This window comes from Podospora pseudocomata, assembly GCF_035222375.1.
Source record: "Podospora pseudocomata strain CBS 415.72m chromosome 1 map unlocalized CBS415.72m_1, whole genome shotgun sequence".
In the NCBI taxonomy this organism is placed as follows: Eukaryota; Fungi; Ascomycota; class Sordariomycetes; order Sordariales; family Podosporaceae; genus Podospora; species Podospora pseudocomata.
This window is the reverse complement of record NW_026946363.1, coordinates 2,730,446-2,754,678: the sequence shown is the minus strand read 5'-3', so window position 1 is coordinate 2,754,678 and position 24,233 is coordinate 2,730,446. Positions and strand designations below refer to the sequence as shown.

The 24,233-nt window shown below is 51.9% G+C and overlaps 9 protein-coding genes across 9 annotated transcripts; 4 read left to right on the top strand and 5 right to left on the bottom strand.

Annotated features, from left to right (window-relative positions):
* Positions 1–392: 392 nt before the first annotated feature.
* On the bottom strand, positions 393–785 carry QC762_110710 (uncharacterized protein; the record flags this gene model as incomplete). The annotated part of the gene is made up of 3 exons (XM_062885493.1): positions 393–467; positions 532–682; positions 748–785. The coding sequence occupies 3 exons, from the start codon at positions 783–785 to the stop codon at positions 393–395; spliced, it is 264 nt and encodes an 87-aa protein (XP_062748462.1).
* Positions 786–1,163: 378 nt separating this feature from the next.
* Positions 1,164–2,390, bottom strand: tgs1 (putative diacylglycerol O-acyltransferase tgs1; the record flags this gene model as incomplete). The annotated part of the gene is made up of 2 exons (XM_062885492.1): positions 1,893–2,390; positions 1,164–1,842 (listed from the first exon to the last, which is right to left on the bottom strand). Exons 1-2 carry the CDS (start codon positions 2,246–2,248, stop codon positions 1,164–1,166), a joined length of 1,035 nt encoding a protein of 344 aa, XP_062748461.1. The 5' UTR covers positions 2,249–2,390.
* On the top strand, positions 2,323–3,778 carry QC762_110690 (uncharacterized protein). The gene is made up of 2 exons (XM_062885491.1): positions 2,323–2,739; positions 2,795–3,778. The coding sequence occupies exons 1-2, from the start codon at positions 2,572–2,574 to the stop codon at positions 3,680–3,682; spliced, it is 1,056 nt and encodes a 351-aa protein (XP_062748460.1). The 5' UTR covers positions 2,323–2,571; the 3' UTR covers positions 3,683–3,778.
* On the bottom strand, positions 3,699–4,925 carry OST2 (oligosaccharyltransferase complex subunit epsilon). The gene is made up of 3 exons (XM_062885490.1): positions 4,364–4,925; positions 4,142–4,263; positions 3,699–4,075 (listed from the first exon to the last, which is right to left on the bottom strand). Exons 1-3 carry the CDS (start codon positions 4,709–4,711, stop codon positions 4,009–4,011), a joined length of 537 nt encoding a protein of 178 aa, XP_062748459.1. The 5' UTR covers positions 4,712–4,925; the 3' UTR covers positions 3,699–4,008.
* Positions 4,926–5,514: 589 nt separating this feature from the next.
* QC762_110670 (uncharacterized protein) lies at positions 5,515–6,787 on the top strand (the record flags this gene model as incomplete). Its single annotated transcript, XM_062885489.1, has 3 exons — positions 5,515–5,719; positions 5,780–5,856; positions 6,379–6,787. The coding sequence occupies exons 1-3, from the start codon at positions 5,702–5,704 to the stop codon at positions 6,785–6,787; spliced, it is 504 nt and encodes a 167-aa protein (XP_062748458.1). The 5' UTR covers positions 5,515–5,701.
* Positions 6,788–7,177: 390 nt separating this feature from the next.
* Positions 7,178–7,749, top strand: QC762_0009260 (uncharacterized protein; the record flags this gene model as incomplete). Its single annotated transcript, XM_062882880.1, has 3 exons — positions 7,178–7,225; positions 7,289–7,636; positions 7,732–7,749. The coding sequence occupies 3 exons, from the start codon at positions 7,178–7,180 to the stop codon at positions 7,747–7,749; spliced, it is 414 nt and encodes a 137-aa protein (XP_062748457.1).
* Positions 7,750–8,575: 826 nt separating this feature from the next.
* On the bottom strand, positions 8,576–15,845 carry QC762_110660 (uncharacterized protein). Its single transcript, XM_062885488.1, has 4 exons — positions 14,226–15,845; positions 11,298–14,154; positions 10,908–11,225; positions 8,576–10,853 (listed from the first exon to the last, which is right to left on the bottom strand). The coding sequence occupies exons 2-4, from the start codon at positions 11,725–11,727 to the stop codon at positions 10,228–10,230; spliced, it is 1,374 nt and encodes a 457-aa protein (XP_062748456.1). The 5' UTR covers positions 11,728–14,154; positions 14,226–15,845; the 3' UTR covers positions 8,576–10,227.
* Positions 15,846–20,049: 4,204 nt separating this feature from the next.
* On the top strand, positions 20,050–20,388 carry QC762_110650 (uncharacterized protein; the record flags this gene model as incomplete). Its single annotated transcript, XM_062885487.1, has 2 exons — positions 20,050–20,215; positions 20,282–20,388. The coding sequence occupies exons 1-2, from the start codon at positions 20,089–20,091 to the stop codon at positions 20,386–20,388; spliced, it is 234 nt and encodes a 77-aa protein (XP_062748455.1). The 5' UTR covers positions 20,050–20,088.
* A 618-nt stretch (positions 20,389–21,006) lies between these two features.
* QC762_110640 (uncharacterized protein) lies at positions 21,007–23,429 on the bottom strand (the record flags this gene model as incomplete). The annotated part of the gene is made up of 6 exons (XM_062885486.1): positions 21,007–21,579; positions 21,636–21,675; positions 21,733–21,819; positions 21,874–23,037; positions 23,104–23,196; positions 23,258–23,429. 6 exons carry the CDS (start codon positions 23,427–23,429, stop codon positions 21,324–21,326), a joined length of 1,812 nt encoding a protein of 603 aa, XP_062748454.1. The 3' UTR covers positions 21,007–21,323.
* Positions 23,430–24,233: the final 804 nt, after the last annotated feature.

Below are 24,233 nucleotides of genomic sequence, written 5' to 3'. Positions count from 1 at the left end.
GTGGCAGGCAAGAGACTTCAACAGTTGACTTCTTCAAGACCGCCTGTCATCAACCGACACAAGTTCACTGCCGAACTAGACCCCCGCCTTCTGCAAGTTAACGTCAAAAAGTATCATTACAGTACTTGCTGTCAACAGTCCAACTAACAGAAAAGGCCAACCTCTAGCTCTCCATCTCTATGGGTGAAGCAACAGTTCCTCACATGGTATGAACACAAGCCAGCCCCCCAAGCCACCTGGTTCCCAACTCAATATGCTATGTTAGAGCAACCCTCCCCATCCCCAGGGCAGCAAAAAAAAACGCAAATGCTTCGCCAGCGCGACCCAAAAAAAAAAACGCCATAATCCGTGAATGATTCAATGTTCTCGTTCCCGTCCTCGCCATATGGTACTTATAGCGCAATCGAGCCCCGTCGGCTTTGGCGTACGTGCAAGAGACCCTGGAAGCCGCAGAAGACAATGAACCCCTGTTTGGCAAGCATTATTAGCAATCTTGTCCTGGACTTTGATGCGTATAGGGGCGCAACATACGATGTAGATTATAATAGCAGTGAAGATGGTAGAGGCAACTTCTGGTCCGTTCTCGGGGTCATCACCACCGCCGACGAGCTCTGGGTGATTCTTGTTGAAGAGAATGCCGAGAATACCGAGGACGACGAGGGCGAAGAGAGAAATCACAACGCTGCGGTGAGTTGCTGTTAACGCAATGCCTTCCATGACTGGCGAGGTGGATGGAGTCGTTCTTACCAAGACCATGCCTGCACGGCGCCGACGATAGGCTTCATGTTGACTGGCTGGGATTGGAGCTACCGGTGCGAAAATAGAGGTGTATACAAGGTCGTCGAGGGAATCGACGGTAATATTCGGTGAACAATGCCAGCGCCAAAGACGAATATTGCTGGATCCTGGGACGCGCAATTGCTGGAGCTTGATGTTCGGGTCGGCCAACGGCGAGGTCCAGTGTGTTGTTGGAGCATCCCGCCCATGCTTGGTCTGTGAGGCAACGACAGCCGAGACCCACATTTCCTGCCTTGTTTGCGAGGCAAGCGGAGCTCTTGAAGATTACATAATCGGCCTCGAACTTCTTCTGGGGAGGCATATTGTTTGCTTGAGGGGGTATCTATGGTCTAAAAGTATCTAAATGAAACAAATTGCCGAAATAATCAAGTCAACTCCGGCGTCGCTTCTGGGATCAAAGCAACCATCGCTTTACTCGCCCCATCCATACAATACTGCACCACTTCTATCTTCTCACCTTTCGGAGCCAGCTTTGCAATCTGCCTCAAATCGCTCGTCCTAGGCAAATACAAAGCATGCTCCATAGGACTGCAAGCCTTGTGTAGTACCTCGAGGTTGTACGGCTCCATGGTGCTCAGGTCGAACACATCCTGCTCCTTATAGTCCACTCCTCCCCATGGTGGCGATGCAAACAGAACGGTCTGGCTCATATCGCACTTTTCTCGTAGTGATAAATCCAGTGTTTCTGGGTGATGCTTTAGACGATCCAAAAATTCGAGGCAGTCACCATGGATAAAGGTGATGTATCCGGAGACGCCGTATACCTCAGCGTTGTGTTGGGCGCATGCGAGAGTGGAGGCATCGCGCTCGATGGAGATGACATGCTCCCATTTTTCTGAGAGGGCAAAGGCGATCGTGTTGCCGCCAGCACCGCCAAAGAGGTCAACTATGGTCGTGCGCCGTGGGGTGGAGTAGAGATGTGAAGGCAGGTCGTTGGCGAGCCTCAAGGCTAGGGGTTCTGGGGTGATGCCAAACCAAGCATCGTTTGTGAGGCGGATGTCATAGTCATAGAATTTGAATATTGAGTAGCGCTGGTGGAAATATCTTTGAAGAGTTAGTTAAGTGGAATCACGTAGGTGGGTTGAGCGGCTTACTTTTGAAGATTTTGCGGCACCTCACACACATCATCGTAGTGAAGACATTCATCTGTGAGTGGCAGTTTGCCAACGACGGGTTTCATGATGGACATGGCGGTCTGTTTGGGCTCTGGCTCAAATGGGGGTCGGTGAGGGATGGGTATGCCGCCAAATGGGATCGTTTTTCTCTCTCTCGTATATTTTTTGATTATCTGAGGACGTTTCTTGGTGACCCTGTTGGTGTGAGGTTGAATTTTGGTGTTGAGTGCTGTTCCAGCGTGTTTGGTTGGTGAACGCGGCAGTGTGGAGCCTACCACTACACTTGGACTTGGTGACGCCTTGTCGCGCTCAGTCACAGACTGTTCTTGGCCCATGATGCATTATGTAGAATTCAAGAATGAGTCTGGGAAGATGCTTGTCATTTCCATCTAGAATTTCCAGATTGTCCATGAGAAGAACCCTACAAGAATTTAAACCACAATGAGACTCGATGCCAAGACAGGGATGAGCGTTTGCAGTTCAGAGAAGCTCAGATCTGCCCCACCCTCAAGGTGAAGAGCGGGTTACCGATAAACACCACCGTATCCATTACCGGACCCCTGTCCAACTGCACATGCCAAGCCTGCCTTCGAGACAGCTTCACTCTTCAGAACGACGACAACCCAACCTCCAAACCACCACATAGCCCCCCCAAAACATGTTCAACGCCCTCAACCGATTCATATCCCGTCTCGACGGTGATGCGCCTCCCCAGACAAGAGAAACCCACAGCGGTTTCGGCTTCCAAGTCCTGCGCAACACCAACCTCGAGCTCTCCATCGAGCCATGGTTCGACTACGTAGTCGGCATCAACGGGCGCATGATTGTACCTCCCCCCAAACTCCCCTTCTCGCCCCTCTCCAACTAACCTTGATCCCCAGGAATCCTCCGACCCCTCCCTCTTCGCCCAGGAAGTCCGCAACTGCGCCGGCTCCTCAGTGATGCTCGGCCTCTGGTCCGCCAAAGGCCAGCGCACACGCGCCCTCCACGTCCCCGTCCCCGCCGACACCGCCTCCCTAGGCCTCACCCTCCAATGGACCCCGCTCTCCGTCGTCTCCAACATCTGGCACGTCCTCGACGTCCCCGCCAACTCCCCCGCCGACGCCGCCGGCCTCCTCCCCTACAGCGATTACATCCTCGGCACCCCCGAGGGCGTCCTCCACGGCGAATCCGGCCTCTCCGAGCTGGTAGAAGACCACATCGGCCGCCCCCTCCGCCTCTACGTCTACAACAACGAATACAACGTCACGCGCGAGGTCACCATCCAGCCCTCGCGTGACTGGGGAGGAGAGGGAGCTCTCGGCTGTGTCCTCGGCTATGGCGCCCTACATCGCATCCCTGCCCCTCTCAGCGAGCCAGTTCAAGCTCCCGGTGAGACTCTCTTTGATGGCAGTGAATCTGGTGGTGGCATCCCTCAGTTCGGCGCTGCCCCAAGGTCATTCTCACCTTTTGTTCCGGCGGCTACCACAGCTACTCCTCCCCCTCCATCCTCCTCGGCAGACTTTCTTGTCCCGGCTCAACTACTTAGCCCGCCTCCAACAACAGGCGGTACTGCACCACCCCGAGGCAAAAAGAAGGAAAGGGGCCACCATACGGGACCGAATCTCATGGACGATTACTTCAAGGAACAGGAAAAGAAGAGCAGAGAATTGGACAACGCGCCAAGTCGAACTGCCTCACCGTTGCCACCTCCCCCAAAAACCGGAGGGCCACCAATGGGAGGGCCGCCCAGGGCTGGAAGCATACCTCCACCCAAGGAGGGAGAGTGAACATCTTGAAATGTGTATTTTGTTTATACCAGCCCTGCCTGTTTATCATATAAAGTTATCTGTATGGCCTTGATTCTTGTCTTGTTGCTGTAAAATTTTGTTCTACAGCAGGGACGGTATGATGTGGTATATAAACCGCACACTCCTCACGCGGTGAAAAGAAGTAACGTAGACAGAAAATACAGCAATTGTTAAACAGAGATGAATCGAAGAAGAAAAAACACCACATTTCACCACTGCCCCCAGTTTTGGCCCAAAAGATTCCAAATATCTGCGCTCGCTCGCTTTGGTTTTGTTTTCCCCGTTCCCCTTTTTCACCGGCAAATCTAGTTGATAAAGTTCACGCAGAAGAAATGCAGGATTAAACTGCAGACGACGTAATCCGCAAACGCCCTATTCCAATGTTAGCCCCCTGGCCCCCTGAACGTGGGTCAAATGAGCAGTGATGTATGCATTTACCTCTCGGGAGAAACCGCCGGAAAGTCCTTCTTATTCGCCTCGGTGGTCTGGATGCGCAACGACGCGGTGAGAACAAACTGCCCGACTGTCGCGCTGAAGCCGGAGAGGAAGGCGTTGAAAGGCTGTTGTTATACCACATGTTAGCAACATATACAACCCGGGATCTCTCCCGCTGCCTCCCCCGTGGAAAAGAGCCAGATTATTGTTTGGATGTCAACGTACGTAATTCCCCGCCAAGACACAATACACAAACTGCAGGACCCCCACCACCACCAAGAAGGCCATAAACGCATCGAGCAGTTTCGTCCGCTGGGGTGTGGATTTCTGGTAGTGGGTTGTCAGGTTGGAGACGACCTTGTCCCAGGTCTGGGCGACGGGCGCGGAGGCGGAGGTTTTGGCTGAGGTGGTGGTGGCGGAGTGGGAGGATGTTGGTCTGCTGCTTCCTGGGATGGGAGCGGCAGGGTTGGGGGTTGGAGGGAGGGGGGCGGTGGTGGTTGAGGAAGAGGTGGTGGTGGCTGTCTTTGGGTTTGGCGAGACGCCGCGGTTGGCGTTGTTGCGTTTTTGGGCCATTGTTTCTTGGTTTTGAGGGTACAAGCTGCGTGGGTGTGTGTTGTTGAAGAAAAAGAGGGAACTGGGTGGGTGAGTGTGAGTTTGTGGAGGAGGGCGTCGTCGATGGGGAAATGTTTCAATGGTGATGATTGCGCCCGCGAGCTGCTCGGGAGCTCTCTCTCGAATGAAGCGGCCACGAAGCTTCAATCGACAAGGCTGCTCCACTGTGCTGCGGGAACCCTGCAATCGATATCAGGCACGGGCCACTGTTGCAGGGGTGGTAGAGCTGCGCTAGGTGAGAATGGTGTGAGTTGATTGGTTGGGATTTTGTTGTAAATGCTGTGAAATGATTGGACAGCTGTTCTTGCTTCCAGTGAGCAGAATGATTCTTGACTGTAATTGACACTTTGAGAGCTTTACTTATCTAGAGGTCTTGAGTCCAGGTTTACCTATTCTGTGTTGCAAGATTGATCATGTAACATTTCGCGTCTGATGATCATCGGAAATGGTCAGAGAACCACACACAAGTTGTACTCAGGAGCAAGCCATGTCACTATGGATTTCATAGGTTCTGGGTGACGATGGCAGCTCTATTTGCCTCGAGTGTTTGTATAGCTAACTACACTTAAAACTTCAATTGACCTTCAAAATCATATATTCTTTCAATTACTCAAGAGCTCTAAACATACCATTCACTGTCTTCCCTATGTGAGGTATGCGAGAATGCTGCGGGCCCAGCTTGTTACGGGTTAGGGTTATGCGTGCTTTGAGGCTAACAATAAACACAACCCGCCCCAAAATTACGCAAGACCCACTGACCCAAGCAACCTTCAACAAACAACGTCACAGCCCACGATATCATTCATCTTCTCATCCATCTCATACCTCATTACATCCGCGCTACAGCACGCTTAATCTCATAATAATAGATTCGGCCCCGAACGAAGCCGGGCAGCTTGCCCTTTCACTTATCAATTCCTCAGTCAGCACCACCAACACAAGCCGCTCAGCATGGCGTCCATGCTCGAGGTGCGTCGCGCGCTCATCACTCCCCGAATAGCACCAATAACTGACGTCTGCTATGTATAGGCCCTCCATCCTTACCCCCAGGACCGGCTCCATCTGCGTCTTCACCGCGCACGATCAGTCGTGCTGACGAGTCAAGAGTGAGTCTTGATCTCATCTTTCGCAATGTCGTTCCGAAGTGCCGGTCTTGTACGACCAACACCTCAGCCTCTATTTCTCCTTGCTTCCAATTGTTCACACACCTCCTTACCTTGGACGCCTCACCTGCCCCTGATTCGTCACCATATTGTCCTTTTTTCGATCTAGCCTCCCCCCTTTTCTTGCCGCCTTTCCATCTTGGTATGATTATCGGTCCTTCTTGGTGGAGACCTGTCAGTGATATGCACGCCGCCACCATGCTTGTGTCTGCCGCCTCTTCTTCTGCCGTTCCCCGCACTTGCGGAAGTCTTTTCATACAGACGGCACGGGGCATTTTTGACGGGTAGGAACGTGTAGCGGGCCCGAACGATCTCGCCTACTCTAGGCCATTTGCTGTTCAGATCGAGGCGTGTGGTCGCAGGCTAGTTGCCCCATCTAGATCATATCTCGGACACTCACCTGCAGTTCTGTCGTACACCATATGCACATACGAGACAGTCTACTCACACGCTTTACTTGTTCAGGCTGGTGGAAATCCGCGCTGCCCAACGAACCTTTGAGGGTGCCTATATGCGCACGGCTCTATCACAGTTCTCCTTTGCGCTAGTCATCCTCAAGATTTTCACCTCGGAGTTCTACCCCATAGGAGCCTTATTCGCTTGTTATGGTACGGCTATCATGCTAGTCGCCATCTACCGGCGGTACGAAGGCAACCGTCAGTTCTTTGATTCGGTCGAGAGCGAAGACGAAAGTAGTAGCGGCGAAGAAAACGATCCAGCAACCCCAACAGGCCTTACCGTACGGGGGCGAAGAAGGACCCTCGTTGTCAAGAAGAAATTCCGGACCAGCGGTAACAGCGTAGCGTTGCTCGTTTTGTTGAGCTTCATGTGCTACGTTGCGTTGATGGTGTTGTTGTGGAAGCTCACAGGTTGATTGCTCCGACTTCACTTCTTAAAATGGACAGCTATTATCAAGACGAGACCTCTTCCTGACCGACAACCCAAATTGGAATTCCTTGGGGGCTGTTCGTTGTTACTGGGGAAGTTTGGTGGACCGTCAAGGTGACAAAGGCTGTCAATCTAGGAGGCCATGACATGGTTCAGGGTCCATTGATCGTGGATGAAGTACGTTTGAAAGGTTACATACAAACAGCCGTGCGCTCGGCTCGAAGCGCCCTCGACTACCACGACAGACCGGAAGGTTGGCTTGCCGGCATGAACTGCTGCTGCTTTTGGAGTGCCTGCACTGCTACATCCCGACTTGTCCACTCGTTCCCTTCAGCGAAACAAACTGGCCCCTCTTGTTGGATACAACGAAACGACAATGTACCTGTACCGGTTTTATATTCGATTTACGGCACGTGCTGCGCAAGTCTTTTTCTTAGCCTTGATACTTCCACCAATAACCAGCTTACATTTATAATATCAGTCCCAGATTTGGATCTGGAAAGGTACGAGAAGTTTCGGTTTCAGGGCAGCAAGAACAAGGGCGGGACGGCAGGCACACGAACAGGTGGATTGGCATGAAGAGGGAACAAACACGGCACAGATCATACAAGACAAGAAAGACGCTGGATACTCCCGTGCGAGAGACGGCAGAACCACACGGCCAGCCCGCGTCGCGCGCCGTTACACGGACGGGAATGACGGCGGCAGGCGGAAAAGTGGGTTTTGCGGGGGAAGCAAAGCGGCCGGGAGGCGCGCCAAGTTGTGGGGTCCACGGCAGGGCGAACGGACGCAAAACATTCGCGGGGTCTGGGGTATCCTAGCGGGGTACGGAGTGGTAAGTGTGGGGGAGGGTGTAGTTTTTGGCGATGTCACAGATGTTCACTGGGAATAGGACTCTGCGATAGCACGCTGGTATACTAGCTGCAATAGAACACCGGTGTGATATGACTGTAACCGTCACTGAATATGGGAGTACACCCCGTAGCATTGGAATGGAGGAACAGACAGGCATATCCCTACAAGGCTACGACATTACCGGACGTATTGTTGAAGTTATCTACCAACCTATCACTGACACCTTTCGCACTCGATAGTACATTACTGGCACTACTATATATGTATACATTCCAATTTTCACCTTTTCTACCACAAGTCAGACCGCAAATTTTGACCTTGACTCACCTGACCCTTTGACAAAGACTTCTGCAAGTTGATACACAATATACATGATGATGTATACACCCTTTCCCATGGCGCCTCATTCTCTGGGTTCGCAAGGGCGTGTGCATACCTATTTCACCTTTCCACCATAGAGCACAGTAGGTGATATATCTGCTTTACTGCATACATATCATACACGACCTCCTACCTACCTTACCTCCATGTGTCTATACTTTCTTCCAGTCATCTCACCTGCTATGAGAGCGCAATGAATGTTCCATAGATTCATTCAGTTGCTACTTACTTACCCCGTCGAAGACAAAAGAAAAAGAAAAAAAAAGAAAAAACACTGAACCATGTCTCCGAAGTTGCAACGGAGCTCTGGTCAACCAAAAGAAACCACTATCAAGTTTGTGTCGACTTTTGAGCTTATAGTCAGTTAGTGTTAGGGAAAAAAAGGGGGGTGGGTTGACGGGCTTGAGATAAAAGAAAAAAAAGAGTAGCTTGAATCATTCTGATTCATAATAGGTTGTTGATCCTGTCACTTGAATAAAATATTGAACAGCCTACAATACACATCATTCTCTTCACCATTGGCAAATATTCGCGAGTCTGTCAACAACCAATTCACTGCTCTGCAGAAAAACTCATCTAGCATTCATCTATTTTCCATCTCAACCCACAACTTCAAGACATCTATATACATCCACTCACATTCGAGGCATGTCATTCATCGTTTGACCTCATTCCCATCTGCACCTCTCTAAACCCAGCGTTATTCAAAACACAAAGCTCAACATAAAACACATCTTCAGTTCCATTCAACCTAAAAGATGCAGAACGCTTCGGCGTCAGAAAAACACCACTGCATGTTTAGCAGCAGAATGTATATATATATAATATGTAAACAACAAACAAACAACCCATCCATTTTCCATGTTCCACTTTCCACATCAAATTTGCCTTCCCTATAGCCTCAAACCCGCTATTTAGTCCCATCATACAGATGACAGCGTCTCAACTCGGAAAATAAAAACTCATATATCAAAAAACACAAATGAAAAAGAACAAAACCACAGTAAAATCCGCGAAAATAGAAGCGAACAAAGAACAAGAAAAGAGTCATGACCCTGATTGATGCCCCATGTATCTGTTTTCCACAACCTTCTCCCAATGCCCTCAAAGATGCAATATGACCACCCCGATCGTGATTCCGATTTCTAACCCAGGTGTGTTGGCCGCACTTGTGCTGTTGTCGACGAGTCATATTATTCCCCAGTGTTCCCCCCACGTTCATCGCGTGACGTCCCTTTTTTTTTCTCGTGTAACGTCCTTCCACCTTGGGGCAATGCGCCGAACCGGTGTGTCTGGTTTACCGCCGTGTGACCAGCCCGGAAGCATCTGCTCTCACCGGATAGATGAAGGTGTGGGCACTCCCGTCAGTCTCCCGTCCCGTGCCGTTCCGCCCGGTTTCCGCCTGCTCCACGACACGGCCCGTTGATATATAGTTGCCCGGCTTTTATGGATCGCGCTACTGAATCTGGTGATGACGAGTCATATGCCGAGCTGGTGTTGGCAATCATCATCACACTGGCCCAAGTCTTTTCTTGATCAAAAGGGGTAAGATGAGTAAACTGCTGCTTCACTCGGTTCTGTGTCAATAATCACCAATCTCTCTTTCCATCGCCTCCTGGTTTGATCAAAAATATGCCCCGTCATGATCGTTGTCGGCCGGACTTAAAGTTGGGACTGCGGAGGCCGACAAGGTGAACTGTGGTGGACAAGGCGCTCGGTTCGCATCCTTGCTGTCAGCCACATTTCGTGTGATCGGGTCACAAGCCATCGATCTTTCGTCGTATGCTCAAAACTTGCAGATGGAGAGCCTTTCATGGGTACACCCGAGGTCTCATGTGGTGTGTCGTGTGTCGCAAGTCGCCCGATTTGGCGTCCAAAGAAGGTTTGCGCTCAGACCCAACTTCCCGATTGAAGAACTTGCATCGCGCACAACCTGTTTGAGAAGTTCCAGGAATCGCACCGACTGACCCGAAAGAGCCGCGACATGAAGAGTGTTGAAGGTGTGCAAGAAGCTGGATGGCACTTTGTCGATAAAACCAAGGCGCAGCCCCGCGGCTGACAGTCGAAATGGCGAATAGTGCCATACACAATCCCAAATCCCGCCCGCCTAATTTCACACAACCATTTATGCTGGTCAACAAGCTCAGCATAGACCACAGCCTATCCACCACATAATGAGATTCGCTGGTTCTATCGCTCATAATAGGCGTGCTCAGTCGAATGCTGATCTCCTGGATGCCCCGATTCTTGATATGCCCACGCTCCCCCATAACCATCACTGGGTTTGGAATATGGGTATGGCTGCTGCCAGGTTCCATAGGCAGATGATGGGGCAGCCCCAGCGGAAAGCGCCAGACCATGAGTTGGCGTCGATCCGGGAGTCGTATCAACGCCGGGAATTGCGGTTGAGATGGGGGCAGGATACATGTCGGCAGACATGGAGCTGGCTTTTCGACTGTAATCTCGACTCGAGTGGTTGCTGACATGCGAAATCGATGGGTACTGGCTTTGACTCGAGACGCTCTCGGCACCAAAGGACAAAGATCGGGGTGGCGGCGCCGGGTACGACGATGACCAGGCCAGATCGTCACGAACAGGCTCGGAGCCTACGGGCGTTGACCAGGTTGCGGATGGAGGCGGTGCGTGTGGCGTGTATGGGGAAAAAGCCGGCGTTATGGGGGATTCAGCCGGATAAGTTCGCCAGTTGGTATTCAAGTCGCTCGGTTTAGAAGAGCTCGGGCTAGCATCTGCCATCCAGTTTGTTATCCCGGACTGCCCATAATCGTACGCTCGAGAGCTCGAAGCGCTCGAAGGGACTTTGGAAGTTTCAGCAAGTTGTCCTCGGGTTGGATTTCGGGGTTTCTTCTTACTCTTGGAATCAGGGGTGTAGGCTTCGGAGCCAGCTGGCTTCATCGGCGGAGGCATTGATGGTATGGTGAGTTGGGAATAGGGCTGTTGTCCATGCATGTCGGACGGCATTCCACTCTGCATGGCCGGCGATGAAGAGGCTGAAGCGATTTTGGGTCCAACAGACGACCTCGACGCCGACTTTTGTCTCGCGTCTGGAGGTGGTTGTTGATCTACTGGGAAGAAACTGCAGTCCTTTTTGAGTCGAATGCAGTTCATGCATCGACCCTGCACGTCGTTTTGGGAAGGTATACACCTAATCTTCCGCCGGCGGCAGTGGCCTTAATCGTCTTGTTTTTAGCACCATACTCACACAAGGGTAGCTTCACAACTTCCAAGTGGGCGAGACTTACCACATGCAACTGATGTCCGATGATAGCCAAGCTTGTTTCTTCTCTTTTCTCCTGCCAGCCCAAGCGGGTCCTGGCCTTGGGCTGTCGACTGCTGCGATACCATGGATTGGGGTGCCGGGGCCTGGGATGGAGATGGGCCGACGGCCGGCGTCGATAGTGACCTTTTGATTTTCATCGAGTCTGAACGGTCTTTGGATGGGACCCCCGAATCCATTCCTGATGATGTGTGTGAAGAGACTGAATAGTTGGGATAGTATCCCGATGGCGACATGTCCATGTCAGCGCCGTTTTGAGGCGGCGGCGGATATTGGTATGACATTATGTCTGTCATGGGCGCTGAAGGTGGTACGGCAGGATATAGAGCGGATTCGCTTGATTCCCAGAGGTCCAACTTCGATTTTAATAGGGGTGGCGGAGCAACGACTGCCATGTACGACAGCTGCTGCCCTGGTTCGCGCCTGAAATGGTCAGAGAGATACCGGGGTCGTCTTGAGCTTCGGACAAGACAACGGGTGGCAAGCGGGTAATGGATTATTACTTGCGGGTCCGCGACCAAGGTTCCAGAAGCCAGATATTGCAACGATGTCGAGCTACCCTCACTGCAAAACGGCTTGTGCTGATTTGGACTCCAAGGGGCTCTTAAGACATAGTGTTAAGCTTTCGAGCCTGGGCGGTTCTGGTGTCCAAGATGGTGCCGAATTACAAGGGCTTTGTTTGCGGTCCGGGACGGAAAGACAAGTGATGGGCTCCTTTGGTTCAGATATGACGGCGGACCAAGGAGGGAGAAGAGACACGGCGTTTGGCGGCGATACAGATAAAACGGGACGGTTGACAGGTAGCGAGTAGCATGCGGACCAATGGAGGTGTTGATCTTGTGGTCGGCGGCGCCTGGGGCGAAGGAGATCCAAGCGATGTGACTGGCGATTAAAACACACCCCTTTCAGGTCTGAGTGGTGGCCTTGATCCGTCCAAGAAGCTGTCAGGCAGCGGCAGCGTTCAACTGCCAAGTACAGCAACTGTTCTTGCTTTTGTTCCTGCAAGGGTTGACACGGCAAAGCAAAGCTCGGGCTATATGTGGATGCCGAGAATATGGCCAGCAGTCACAGTGCGCTGCAGGAAGACCGAGGCAGACTGGCTGAGTAGCCGACCGGTCTGGAGGGTGGTTATGGATGTGGTTGTGAATGCGGTGGAGGTGGATGTGAGGGTAGATGCGCGTGTCGTAGGTGGGTGCCCGGGAAGGGCAGAAGGGGGAAGGAGGAGGGGGCGTGAGAAGGAGGTTTCCAGTGGAAGTCCGCAGCTGGCTGCAGCGTGGAGAGATTCCTGCAGTGCACGAAGGAAACGAAGCGAGAGCTGGCTGGCTGGAATGGAACCGGACGCCCAAGGCGAGTTTGGCAGGCCGCGTCGAAGACACGGCTCACACCCCAAACTTTTGTACCTGACCTGATCGAGGTACTGTTGTATGGTTGAGTGTGGCCAGGGCAGGGAATCCCGCAGTTGCTGTTTTTGGAAGCTCCTGTGCGACGTTCCGGCAGCTTTGGCTGGTGAGTGCAGTCGACGGCGACAGTGAATTCGAGATCGGGACCGTCGGGCGCGAGAGATGTGTGCGTGTGAAAGGTATGCAAGATGTCAGAGGCTTCCAAGTGGCATGTAGGTTGTGACGTGCTCCTGGTTGGGAAAGGAGGGAGCTTTTTGTCTTGGTGGTGGGTGGCCGTGGGGAAATAGGTGAGGTGCCTGCAGCGCCTATGATGAGCCGCACAGGGTAAGTGATCACTCCAGGTCTTTTCTAATTAAGGTAATCCGCTAAGCAGATGTTGGCCTTTGTCTTTTCTTTTTCAGGAATGGAGCAGGTCGTTCCTGATGCTGGGCCAAAGGGCGTGCTCGCAGTGGTGAACCAAGGGATGATCGTTTGGCTTGCTGCTATTGCCGGATTGCAGGATAAGCACCACCAGTGGTCCTATCTTGGCCATTCAGCTGGCAGATCTCAGCCCCTTGTACCCGTGAGAACCAAGAGGTGTTTGATAACAAATGGTGCGGCGGCAGCAGCAGCCAGTGCAGTTTCTGTGCCACGAGGAAGATGCCGAGCAGGATCGAGGTGATGCTGATGGTTGCCGGCAGTGGCAGGTAGGTAGGCTTGTATTGCACGCTAGGGACGGGCCATAGGTAGGTGAGGTAGGTAGATGGAAGGCTGCGGCTAGGTTGACCTGCTTCACGGCGCTGCTCCTGTGGGTGATTTTTCCTTTTTTTTTTTTTTTTCCTTCTTCTTGTTCTTCGTTATTACTTCACCGGTGACCGGGTTCCCCAGAAGACCCAAGCTGGTGTCTGGTGCGGTTGGCTATGCGAAAAAGAAGGTGGCAAAGAAAGGGTCCCTTCTGGTGGTGTCAGACGCGGGTTCCGGGAAGCCAGCCGAGTGCGGAACGGCGAGGCAGATGTCAGGAAGGGGTCTCGAAGATTTGTGGGAACGGTAGCCGAGGACTGGACTCCTGCTGGCTGGCCGAGGTTGATTCAGGGAAAAGGAAGTTCGTCGAGTTATATTGGAGACAAAGTCGTTCTGGAGACTGCCCGTGATGTGGAAGTTGGACATGGACATGGGGGAAAGGGGAGGGGTCCAGTGTTAAGGCAGTGGCGAGACCCGGGCAAAGAGCACATATTAATGAAGGTTGCGCCTTCACTTGTTGTTGAAACCTCTCTTTATTCTTCTGCAGCTGCCGCCAGGAACGACGGCACTCGGAGTCACAATGAGAGCAGCCGGACAAGGAAGGTACCGACCGTGCAACCTGCAGGAGCTGCCAAACACCGACAACTGCCAGTGTCTGGATGGCAGAATACCTACCTTAGCAAAAATTCGGAGAAAAAAAATCTAATAGGTGTGGGCGTTAGATTCATTCAATCGGCTTCAACTGAGCGCTGCTCCATGCGAGAGAGGCTAACTTGGAAAAATGGATATGCTGTCCCCTCCCTCTCCCAGGGGCCTCCGGGCTAATTCATCCTTTGATCATTGCCAAAGCCTGAAACACCGTTTCCAGCATTTGGCTCTTCGGAAAGAAGAAGGTCAAATTCTTCCTTGCCAGCTTCTACCAAGCTTCGGTGGAGATGCCCCCAGTTCTTCCGTTGATCCCCAAGTTGGTTAGTATGTACGGGTACCAAGGTAGGCCCGATCCTCCAACTGCCCTGCCAATCCGGCGCCCGGCTGGGCAGCTTTGACAGCCATCTTGTCGATACCCGTCGTCTCAGATACGCAGTCGCGTACCACATTGTTGATGTGGTACGGCAATGAGCATCTATAGGAGAGCCAAGTATAGGGGGGGTGTAGTATCGTTGTAGCGGAGCGACGGCTTTGACCACGACGACGCCTCATCGCTCGAGGGTCGGATTTGGGGGGCGTGCTGGTTTCTTTGTTCGTCCCTCCTTGGATCTCGAGAAGTGGTAGTATTCTGGCAGTCTGGCCCAGGGTTGTCAGTGGTTCATGCGCAAAAGGGTGGCATTCGGCCGGGAGCGACCCCATGGAGGAAGATCCGATCTTGGAATCTGAGGAGCCGGCGCGGAAGGCGATCAAGAAGAAGCCCGGAATGTATGCCGCAGGACCGCTGCCAGACAGGTCCATCTTGCAGTGACAGCACAGCGTTGGATGAAAGCAACATCAATCATTTTCTTCCACGGCAGCGCAGAACAGCTGAGGCCCCTGGCTGCTTCATGGAACTTCATGGTGCTGTCAGTGAGAGTGTCAAAAATGAATGCACCCCCCCCCCCTGCCGAGTCAAGTCAAGGCAGGTCTGTTACCCCTGGGCAAATGTGTAATAATTGTCAAGGATCACGTATCGAGACCTCTTACAGGTCCACGCGCTGGATCGCAACCTCCCCTATCCCTGCCTCGTAACCCCCGATTAGGCTAAGCGCTCTCTCCATCACTGGTTACGCTCCGGACCGTAATTGGACGTTATCATTCCATTTTTTCCTGAGCTCTCTCGTGGTGAAGGTTGCGAGAGTTTCTTTCTTTTATTGTCGCAGGTGATATGGCTGTTTGGAAGAAGTTGGTTATTCTCCTTCTTTGTTCGCTCCCGTTGCCTCGACTTCGGCCCAACGGAGCTTGCTTGTTGGCCGCGCGTGTGCCTTGTGGGCTTCCAGAACGTGATCGCCATCAAGGGTTGTCAAGCTTCAAAGCAAGCAGGCAGGCGTCTGACCTCTGACGTTTCCTGTTGGCATCGGAGATAGGGGGACCTCTAAGCGCCGTCATGCGACGTACTGAGCAATCTCTCTGAGCAGACAAAACCAGGCTTTCAGGGTTGCTTTGGCAGCTGCTCAGGTACTAGTGTCGGGTACCTTGCATGCAACCTCGCTCCGAGGAGGCGACTTCGGACGAAAGCTGATGATCATAGTGGTATTGAGGGAGCTCGGGTTTGGCGCATACTGGCAGCAACCCTTTCATTTCTGGCACCGCACCCTCCAGCACCTCAGCGGAGAGCAAGCATGGAAGCAAGCAGGCCTGAGGCGGGCATGTGTTGGGACACTCTCAGTGGAATGGGAACTGGCAAAATGCCGGCTACATTTTTGATGTCGTGCTTCAAGCCACTTGGATCCCCACTTTCCGATCATGCAACCCTACCTTACCTTGCACGCACGCCGCCTTCACCTCAACATGACATTGCGCTGCCCATCACCAAAACCGGCCATCACGAAATGGAGCTGTCAACTCTCGTCCCGCAAACACCCACGTGGATCCAAAACACGCCCGACACAGTGGACCAGCCGACAAAGCGGTCCGACGAACGCGGGAACTCAACAGTCAAGCCGAGGAGAAGGATCTCCAGGGTTGTGCTGCTCCAAGGCCTTCTGACATGGGATGAACGAGATCTGACAAGGCCGAAATGTGCATACGAATACGCCATAGCTCTGAGTGCAGAATCGTCGATCACAGATTGCTTTGGAGGTCCTGTGTCGGAAGCTCCGATGATGTCAGGCTCGGGCGATCAAACGCCGATTGGGGTGGTGTGTAGACGCTGACACTTGCTTTTCCAGTGCTCCCTGTTTGTCCCCTCACAAGCATGGAAATGCTGGGAAATTTGCGACTCCTACACATCCCACTACCCCACATTCATGGCGGGGAGATTATCAGATGGCTTGGTCAGAGGTGAGGGACAAGAAAGCCGGGCTGGCGATCGGCAATGGTCGCTCCCTCTTTTGGATAGCACCCGTTGTTACCCGCCAGCCACACTGGCAGCTAGCGCGCTCCAAAGCGCCATAGACTGATGTCGCACAGATAACCACCCCACGACGCCGCTCACTTCAGGTCCTATTTTTTTTCACCATAATGGCAGCCCGACCACTGACGAAGGAGCGAAGCCATCATACGAGCAGTGACGAGCCACTAACTCGACCCATGCAGCCAGTGATGACAATTCACTCCCCTCGAATTTCTCTTCTCTCCTCCCAAGTCACAGCCAATGCGACACTGGCCAGCTTGGTGTTACCAACCACTCCTCCGGGATATTGAAACTGGAAACAACAGCGAAATTTCACCCACTCTGACTCGAAAACCAGATTCTGCCTGCTGCCGGCTCCTTCGACGCCCAAGTTTCAAACCTACAGCCACTCTGACCAAGGCTGTTCTCATGTTGGTCTTGGATAGATTACCCTCTTCTCTCTTCCTCAACACGTGAATTAGCCTGCACACTTTGACGATATGAAAGGGGAGCATATCCAGAGCACTCTGAGGGAGATCAAATCTTGGCATCTGCTTGCCAAAGCATGTGCCTCTATCACATCAAACAGACGCGATGGGTCGCTAATTCCTTCAGGGTCCTATTCGGATGCCGTAGATGGCCCAACAAATCTCTCGTCAATCGACCCTCATCGCAACGGTCAACGGCTTGCAACAACAAGAAGCCGTTGGACTGCAAGCAAGAGCGGAGCGAAGGAGCCGTTGCCGCGGGTTCTGTCAAGTCGTAGCCGGCTCGCTTCCACAAAACATCATGGAATATCAGCAAGCCAGAGTATCATCAGGACAGAATCTGCATTATCTACCTACGGATTCAGGATTCGCTCCGTCTCGGGTCTTCGGAACAGCTTCCTTGGTGGAAAGTCTGGCCCGATTGTCGCACCTCTCCGTAAGCACGTCTGCAATAGTCAATGCAATATCTGCATAGACATTATTATATCGTTATAATCTAGTTTTCTGACCGGTCTGTCTAGTCCAAGAGTCTATGGATGCCAAAAAGTCGTGCCACAACGGTGAGCCGTGGGTCGAGACGAGAACGCAACCCCTCTGAATGTTTGATCTTCTTTTAGCCAAAAACCCGAGATAAGTGTGTTTTTTTACTGCTTGTGTCGAGAATGACCGAAGCCCCAGAGTAGGTGAAAGTGGTACTGCATTCTGGCAAAATGCGGTGGTCGGCCCGTTCTGTGATCAGGGGTCTCGCAGCACCTCACCCTTCCATCTGATCTCATCTTGGTATATCGTCATCCCTCTCCTGTCAATCATGTGGGCAAATGAGAAGCGCGCGGGCAAACAACATACCATCGACAAGACGTTAGCTGATCAAATGCACAGTGCCTCATCCTTTGCTTCCCGCCAGGCTCAATGACAAATGAAGGGCAATATCAATCCAACTGTCCCGGTTCCCCACGGTTCCACCAAAACGGTCCGCTTCTGAGGCTCAACCGTTGGCCGCCACAACGACATGGCTGGATTTCCTTGCCGTTCCAAGACGGCACACGCACGAACTGTCCCAAACCCGCCATCCGCCATCAACCATCTTTGCGGGATTTGCAAAGGGGTGAGAGGATGCCCTCGAGGGAAATCCCGCACTTGCACTTGGGGTGTTCGTGCGAAGTCCGTTACATTGCATCTCTCCATCGCAGCTTTCGGGTTTGTTAATGGAACGCTGCCCAACGGCGCTGCTTTTTGCGCTCTCCTTTTGGCTTCGATATCAAAGCAGTACCGAGTGGGCTTTCTCGGAGGGACATTCGGCGGCATTTCGAACCGATCGAGCAGAAGCGAGAGGTGGTTGATGTTGCCTTGCCAGGCGTGTGCTAGCACCTGCGGAATGCTACCCATATTCCTGTGTGGATCCGATTAACTACACTCCACTGGGCAGCGAGTCTTTTCTTCTTTGGTCTTGTTGTTCTCGGAGTGCCGGTATGGACTCTCGAAGCGGGAATATCTTGACGTCGACTATCAAGGGGGGCTGACAAGCAAGAGAGGGCCTCTCAGACTTGCATATGCTGGACAGCTCATTGTGGTAGGGATATTCCCTGGACGACATATTAAGCTGGCATTGTATGCAGTATCGCATGTCTCTGATCCGGGCCGGATCCCGCCCGCGGGCATTCCCGACATGGTGATTTCAATACCTCTCTGGCCATCGTTATGATTACAGGACAGACTATAGACACTACCAACCTTTGTTAGAACGAGAAGGCCACCTTCTAGCCTTTTGACACATCCCTTCCGAGACAAGATGTCTTTTAAACTTTGTCGAGTCAAGTGGGCCTAGACAACTGTCACAAACTCAGACATCTCGTGGCGCCCTTTCTTTCCCACAAGCGAACAGATCGACTATGCTTCCTTTTTTTTTTTTTTTTTTTTTTTTTTTTTTTTGCTTTTCAGCCCAACACACAAGAAAATGGTTTTCTGTCACTTTTCACATTTGACCATCTCGAATCTAGGCGGAGTGATCTGCTCGGATGGCCTTGTTTCCGGGTTCATGGTTCAGCCAAATATGTGGGTGTTTGTTTACTTTTTTCTTTTTTGATGTGTGAAAGGGTAGGAGCTGGTTGGTGGGGATAGGGCCAATAAATCGCATCTTTTGATGCAGGGGGATTTTAGGAAGAAGCAAATCTTGCTCGACGCCGTGGAATCATGACATGGAGAAAAAGCAGAGAGGAAGAAACCCTCCGTCATCGGTCATCACAATCATGCAAAACCAATGATCAACTTGCTACCTGAGCTGCTGAAATGCAACATTCATTTGCAAATTGGTACTGGTTGGTGGGATCTATTTGTGAATCCTGGTTAACGATAGATGCATACTTTGCTATGTTGTCTAAATTATTGCTGCTGCTGCATGTAACTTGAGGAAGGGGGGTAAGAGGGGTTGTGAATGGAAAGGAATTGGATGCAACATCAGGTTGGTATATATATAGACCTTGTTGACAAATTGCACATCTGGAAATAGCTACAAAATCTGAAGCCAAAACAATAGTTTGGGGGATCGTTTAAGCAAGCTCAAATTGAAATTCTTCATGGAAATGTGTTTTGTTGACTGGAGCGGTTGAGGAGAGGGAGGTGGCAAAAGGGGTGTGTATGCTTGTGCAATAAATGTGAGGATGGGGGAGCTGGTCACGTCACCTACCCAGGAGGCTGTAAGTAAACAACATCAGAGTTGTTGATGAGATTCGTGGGTGGAAATGATGCTATTCCTGGAGAGAGGGTTTTACCATCAAGGGATTGACAACGTTATTGAGATTGACGGCGATCTTGACATCATACTGTGCGATCTGATGTAACCACCTATTTAGAGTTGCAGTGAAGGATCGCAGCTGAACTTACCTCCTGAAAGGATTGCAGCTGAACCTACATAATTATCTTGCTCAATAGGTAAGGCACAACAACGAAACTGAAGTTCGGCAAGGCCGGTTTGTGACCACCACCATTTCCTTAGCATTGTAGAGCAACGGAGTATAGTTCATATCTAGAAGTTCACACCAAATTACGGCCTACAGCTCAATCCCTGGAACAACCAGATGCTCTCCCCCATGTGATAGTTACACCCTCTCAACACATATGTAATCAACCATGAAGGATAGGGCGTCAGATCCCCTGAAAGTCGATCCACTAAAAGCTATATCACTTTCTTCACCAACTAGAATTCGACATCAAACTGCGTCTTTCAAGCTACTTACGAAGCCTCAATGCTCCTCAAGTACGATACATGACAATAAAATATAGCGAAACCCCACACATAGATTGATCGCCACTTAGTGAAAAGCCAAAAAACATACAAATGTCAAACATTCAACACGCATTTACGTTGAGGGCGGAAGCGTTCACCCCAAGCCGAGGTGTGTGAGAAGAGATGGATGTCTTCTCAATTAAAACAGGAGGACGCATGTCAAGATAGTAATCACGCTTGCACAGTAGTCAAGACACAGTTGAAAGTCTGCTCGCTCATGAGACCTTGACTTAGGACTTCCGAGTTGCACTTAGGATCCCAATGAAACAAAAGTATCATGTCCTTTCCTGCTGTCCCATTCATGCCCTTTTACAACCCAAGCCGCTTAGTGTCTCCACTTGTGGTCAGTGGCTCTTATTTTCAATTACCTGCTTGAATTAGCACATACGACCATACCCAGCTGAAAATACGGCATCCCGTCCGCTCTGCCCGAGTCAAACAGCTGAGGGCCGAATCAGTACTCAGGTGGGTGACCACTGGGGAATCCTCGGTGTTGTATGTATTTTTCCTATTTTTTTTCCCTCAATCTCATTGTCTACACATGAACTCATCTCCCGACCCAAACCGTCACATACGACCACACCCAGCTGAAAATACGGCATCCCGTCCGCTCTGCCCGAGTCAAACAGCTGAGGGCCGAATCAGTACTCAGGTGGGTGACCACTGGGGAATCCTCGGTGTTGTATGTTATTTTTTCTCATAACCGCTGCGTTGTTGGCTATCTTTTTTGACATGGCCTCAGTCTTTGAGGGGAAGATTGCCACGGTGAAGCACTTCTCCTCGGATCTCGATGATCATCAGAGTACCTGACCTTTCCTTGCGGGACAAAAGCTTGTTGGCATCAAGGCCGCGACTTTAGGTATTAGATTGCAGGAGCTTTGTGCACATGAGAGAGAGGTGATGGGAAACAGAACATGGTATTCAACAATTACCCTTCCGTATCCATAAACAACAAGTAAACCACCAAAACCCACCCAACCGACCCATCCATTCACCATATGTACCAACCCATCCTAACCAACCTGACACCCCAAATATACAACCATTCCAGCCAAACCAAGAGCCTACCAAACTACCGTCATGAAAGGGAGCAGCACCCCGAAGTAACCCGTGGAGGCGCCTGCACCGCAAACGTCTCAGCAGGCTTGGGCTCAAACGCTACTGACCCTACAGACCCTACAGAAGAGTTGCTGATAGTGCTACTGTTGCTGTTCTTGCGGCTGTGACCTCGTTTTCGTGTTGTAGTCGGAGTGACAAAAATCTCTCGTAGGAACTCGATGAGTGTGTCGACATCTTTGGCTGTGCTCATTGCTCCGAGGCTCGCTCGTACGACGCTGAAGGTGTTGTTAGTATCGTGGAAAGAAGGTGCAAAAGGGAGGGGGAGATGTACCCTGTCGGGAGATCATTGATTACACCTAAACCATGGGGACCTGTTGTGAAAAGTGTCAGCCAGTCCAATCTGGCGAGAAGTTTCATAGCAGACTCACCACACCGATGCCCAGCCGATTTGGCTCTATTCAACTGCCACGGCTCATACTGCAACGCAGTAAAAATCCCACCAGGACAACAAATCCCTAGATCAATGTCAGCATCCTTCTTCCCCAAACCTCCCCTGAGATAAAACTCACCACCACTCCTAACATAAATCCCCCTCTCGTTCGCCAACCCCTCCACCCGATCATAACTCACCACCCCCCCATCCTCCCCAAAAACATTAAACGCCACCGTCCCCCCTTGCCTCCTCGAATCCCCATACCCCGTCACCTCCTCACCCCCCTCCTCATAAACCCTCACCACCTCCCCCCCATTCCCATGCCTCAACCCCCTCAACCCCTCATACAACCTCGCCACCAACCCCGTCACATGTCTCGACACGTTATCCATATTCCCATACAAATCCCTCTGCACCTCAATCGCCTCCCCCAGCGCCAAAATACTATGAAACGGCAACGTCCCATCCTCCAACCCATCATGCAACCCCCCCTCCTCCGTCATCTCCGCCCCCTTGGAAATATGCCACACCGGTCCACCACCCAACGTCTTCACCATGGTAACCGTCCCTCCCCCAAAATACTTCCTCAACGTCAAGATATGCCCCGAGTCCTTCCTGACAATCAACCCCCCAAGATCCGGAAAGCCAAAAATCTTGTAAAAGCTCACACAAGTGAAATCCGGTGCTTGAGACGGGTCACCAAACACCCGCGTCATATCACATGTCATCGCCAGCGCGGCCGCATCCAGTAGCGTGTACGTCCCCTGAATCTCCCTCAATCTCCTAACCCGCCCAGCCCACTCGAGCGGCAGTCTCCTCCCCGTCAAATTCGACTGGCCTGGCCAGGCGAACAAGCCCAGGCTGCTCACCCTGTCAATCGCCCTGTGGTAAGCCCCAGGGTGCTCAAGCCAGGCTTCCACCTCCTGATCGTGCGCAAAGACGTGGTGCTCGCCGTTGCGGGTGAACTCCCTCACGCCAACAAGAGACGTATGAGCATCCCTGTGGTAGCCATACCAAAAAGAGCCGGAGCGCGTCTGCTCGGCCAGATCCCGGAACGAGTCCGCCACGAGTTTGATAGCGGCCGTGGCGTTGGCGGTGAAGACCAGGTCAAAGTGCTCCGGGTCTGCGCCGAGGAAGCGCAACGCCTTGAGGCGGATCTCGTCGACCATGTCTCCTGAAACTTTGGCCGGCTTGTTTTCTGAATGGGGGTTGCCGTAGAGATTGTTGAGCATTTTGTGGGAGAAGCGGGTCACTGTTGAGGCGGCGTAGATGGTTGTGCCCGAGTGGTCGAGGTAGGTTCCTGGTTTATGTTAGTTGGTCGTCTTGAGATGGCGAAGAATGGACAAGATGCTTCGTGGGAGCTCACCATTGTTCATGTGAGGGTACTCCTCCTGTCTGATAACCTCAACAGGCTTTTCATAGATATTCTGTGGCGCCTGGCTGTGCCCATGGAAGATGGCTGTGGTGGGTAGCTATTAGTATAGACAGACCAGACATGGCCTACTCGAGTATCTACTTACATGTAATAGACCCCAAAGACCGATGCTTCCAGGATTTTTCTCGTGTGACTGGTCTAGGTGTTGGTGTAGTGACTGGACTGGTGGCGTCCGCCGGCTTGATATGTCCGTTGAGACTCGAACCCCTACGGTGCCTCCTCTCAGAAAAGCGCAAAAGAATACCAGGACGGGCCATAATGACGAAATTCACACTATGATGGTGAAAGAGAAGTTGGTTGGACGTGTGCCTGACCTAGTGTGGGGGACGAGGACGAGATCAGCCCTTTAAATATTTGTACACCCCCTGATAGTGCCATGTAAAGTTTCTCCGAGTTCATGTTGATCTCCCACCCGAAGATGCCCACCTCTGCCGGGGCGACACGACAGCCGAGACGATACACCATCCGATAGGTTCTCTCTTGAGCTTGACAGCTTTCGTAACAAGGAGAAGGCCAAATGCTCGCTATGGGTGGGTGTTCCCGGGTGAATCGGTGGCGGTGCCGGCGCACTTGGAGGGCAAGATGGTCATCACCGTTGGTCGTTGACCGGTCATCATCCCACCCTCCTACTCCGTCCAGGTGGGCAGGGGGTGCTGGTAGGACTGGGGGAAATGGAGTGGAATCGGTGTGGGGGGGCTCGACAGGCACTATTCTACACCAAGACCGGCGAAGAACCTGGGTGATAGCCAGTCGTAACAAGGGAGCAGTGGGATAGACCACCTCCGCATGTAGAATACTACTGAGTCTTTTTCTAGGAGGTTGTTTCTTCGATACTGCTCCATTCACGGCAATTCTGGAGCACTCCAGTCACCTAGATTCACTGGAAATAGCTGGACACCAGACCGAGGGAACATCTAGATGTCTCAAAGGATCGCCGATGGGACAGGATAGAAGGGTTGCAGAATATTGACAGGAGGTCCCCGAGCGGCTGTGTTCCAACGTGCAACATCCTGTCAGCGGATCTTGCAGAATTGTCTCTCTTTGCTGAAGAAACGTGAACA

What these genes read in the sequence shown, in the direction of transcription:
- QC762_110690 (XM_062885491.1), top strand. Translation starts at nt 2,572, where the DNA reads ATGTTCAACGCCCTCAACCGATTCATATCCCGTCTCGACGGTGATGCG. An exon ending in GCATCAACGGGCGCATGATT is followed by an intron (nt 2,740 to 2,794) that starts GTACCTCCCCCC and finishes CTTGATCCCCAG; the next exon opens with GAATCCTCCGACCCCTCCCT.
- OST2 (XM_062885490.1), bottom strand. Translation starts at nt 4,711, where the DNA reads ATGGCCCAAAAACGCAACAACGCCAACCGCGGCGTCTCGCCAAACCCA. An exon ending in GTGTCTTGGCGGGGAATTAC is followed by an intron (nt 4,264 to 4,363) that starts GTACGTTGACAT and finishes GTATAACAACAG; the next exon opens with CCTTTCAACGCCTTCCTCTC. An exon ending in CCGGCGGTTTCTCCCGAGAG is followed by an intron (nt 4,076 to 4,141) that starts GTAAATGCATAC and finishes ACATTGGAATAG; the next exon opens with GGCGTTTGCGGATTACGTCG.
- QC762_110660 (XM_062885488.1), bottom strand. Translation starts at nt 11,727, where the DNA reads ATGGCAGTCGTTGCTCCGCCACCCCTATTAAAATCGAAGTTGGACCTC. An exon ending in TCGGACATCAGTTGCATGTG is followed by an intron (nt 11,226 to 11,297) that starts GTAAGTCTCGCC and finishes AAGACGATTAAG; the next exon opens with GCCACTGCCGCCGGCGGAAG. An exon ending in CTACACCCCTGATTCCAAGA is followed by an intron (nt 10,854 to 10,907) that starts GTAAGAAGAAAC and finishes AAACTTCCAAAG; the next exon opens with TCCCTTCGAGCGCTTCGAGC.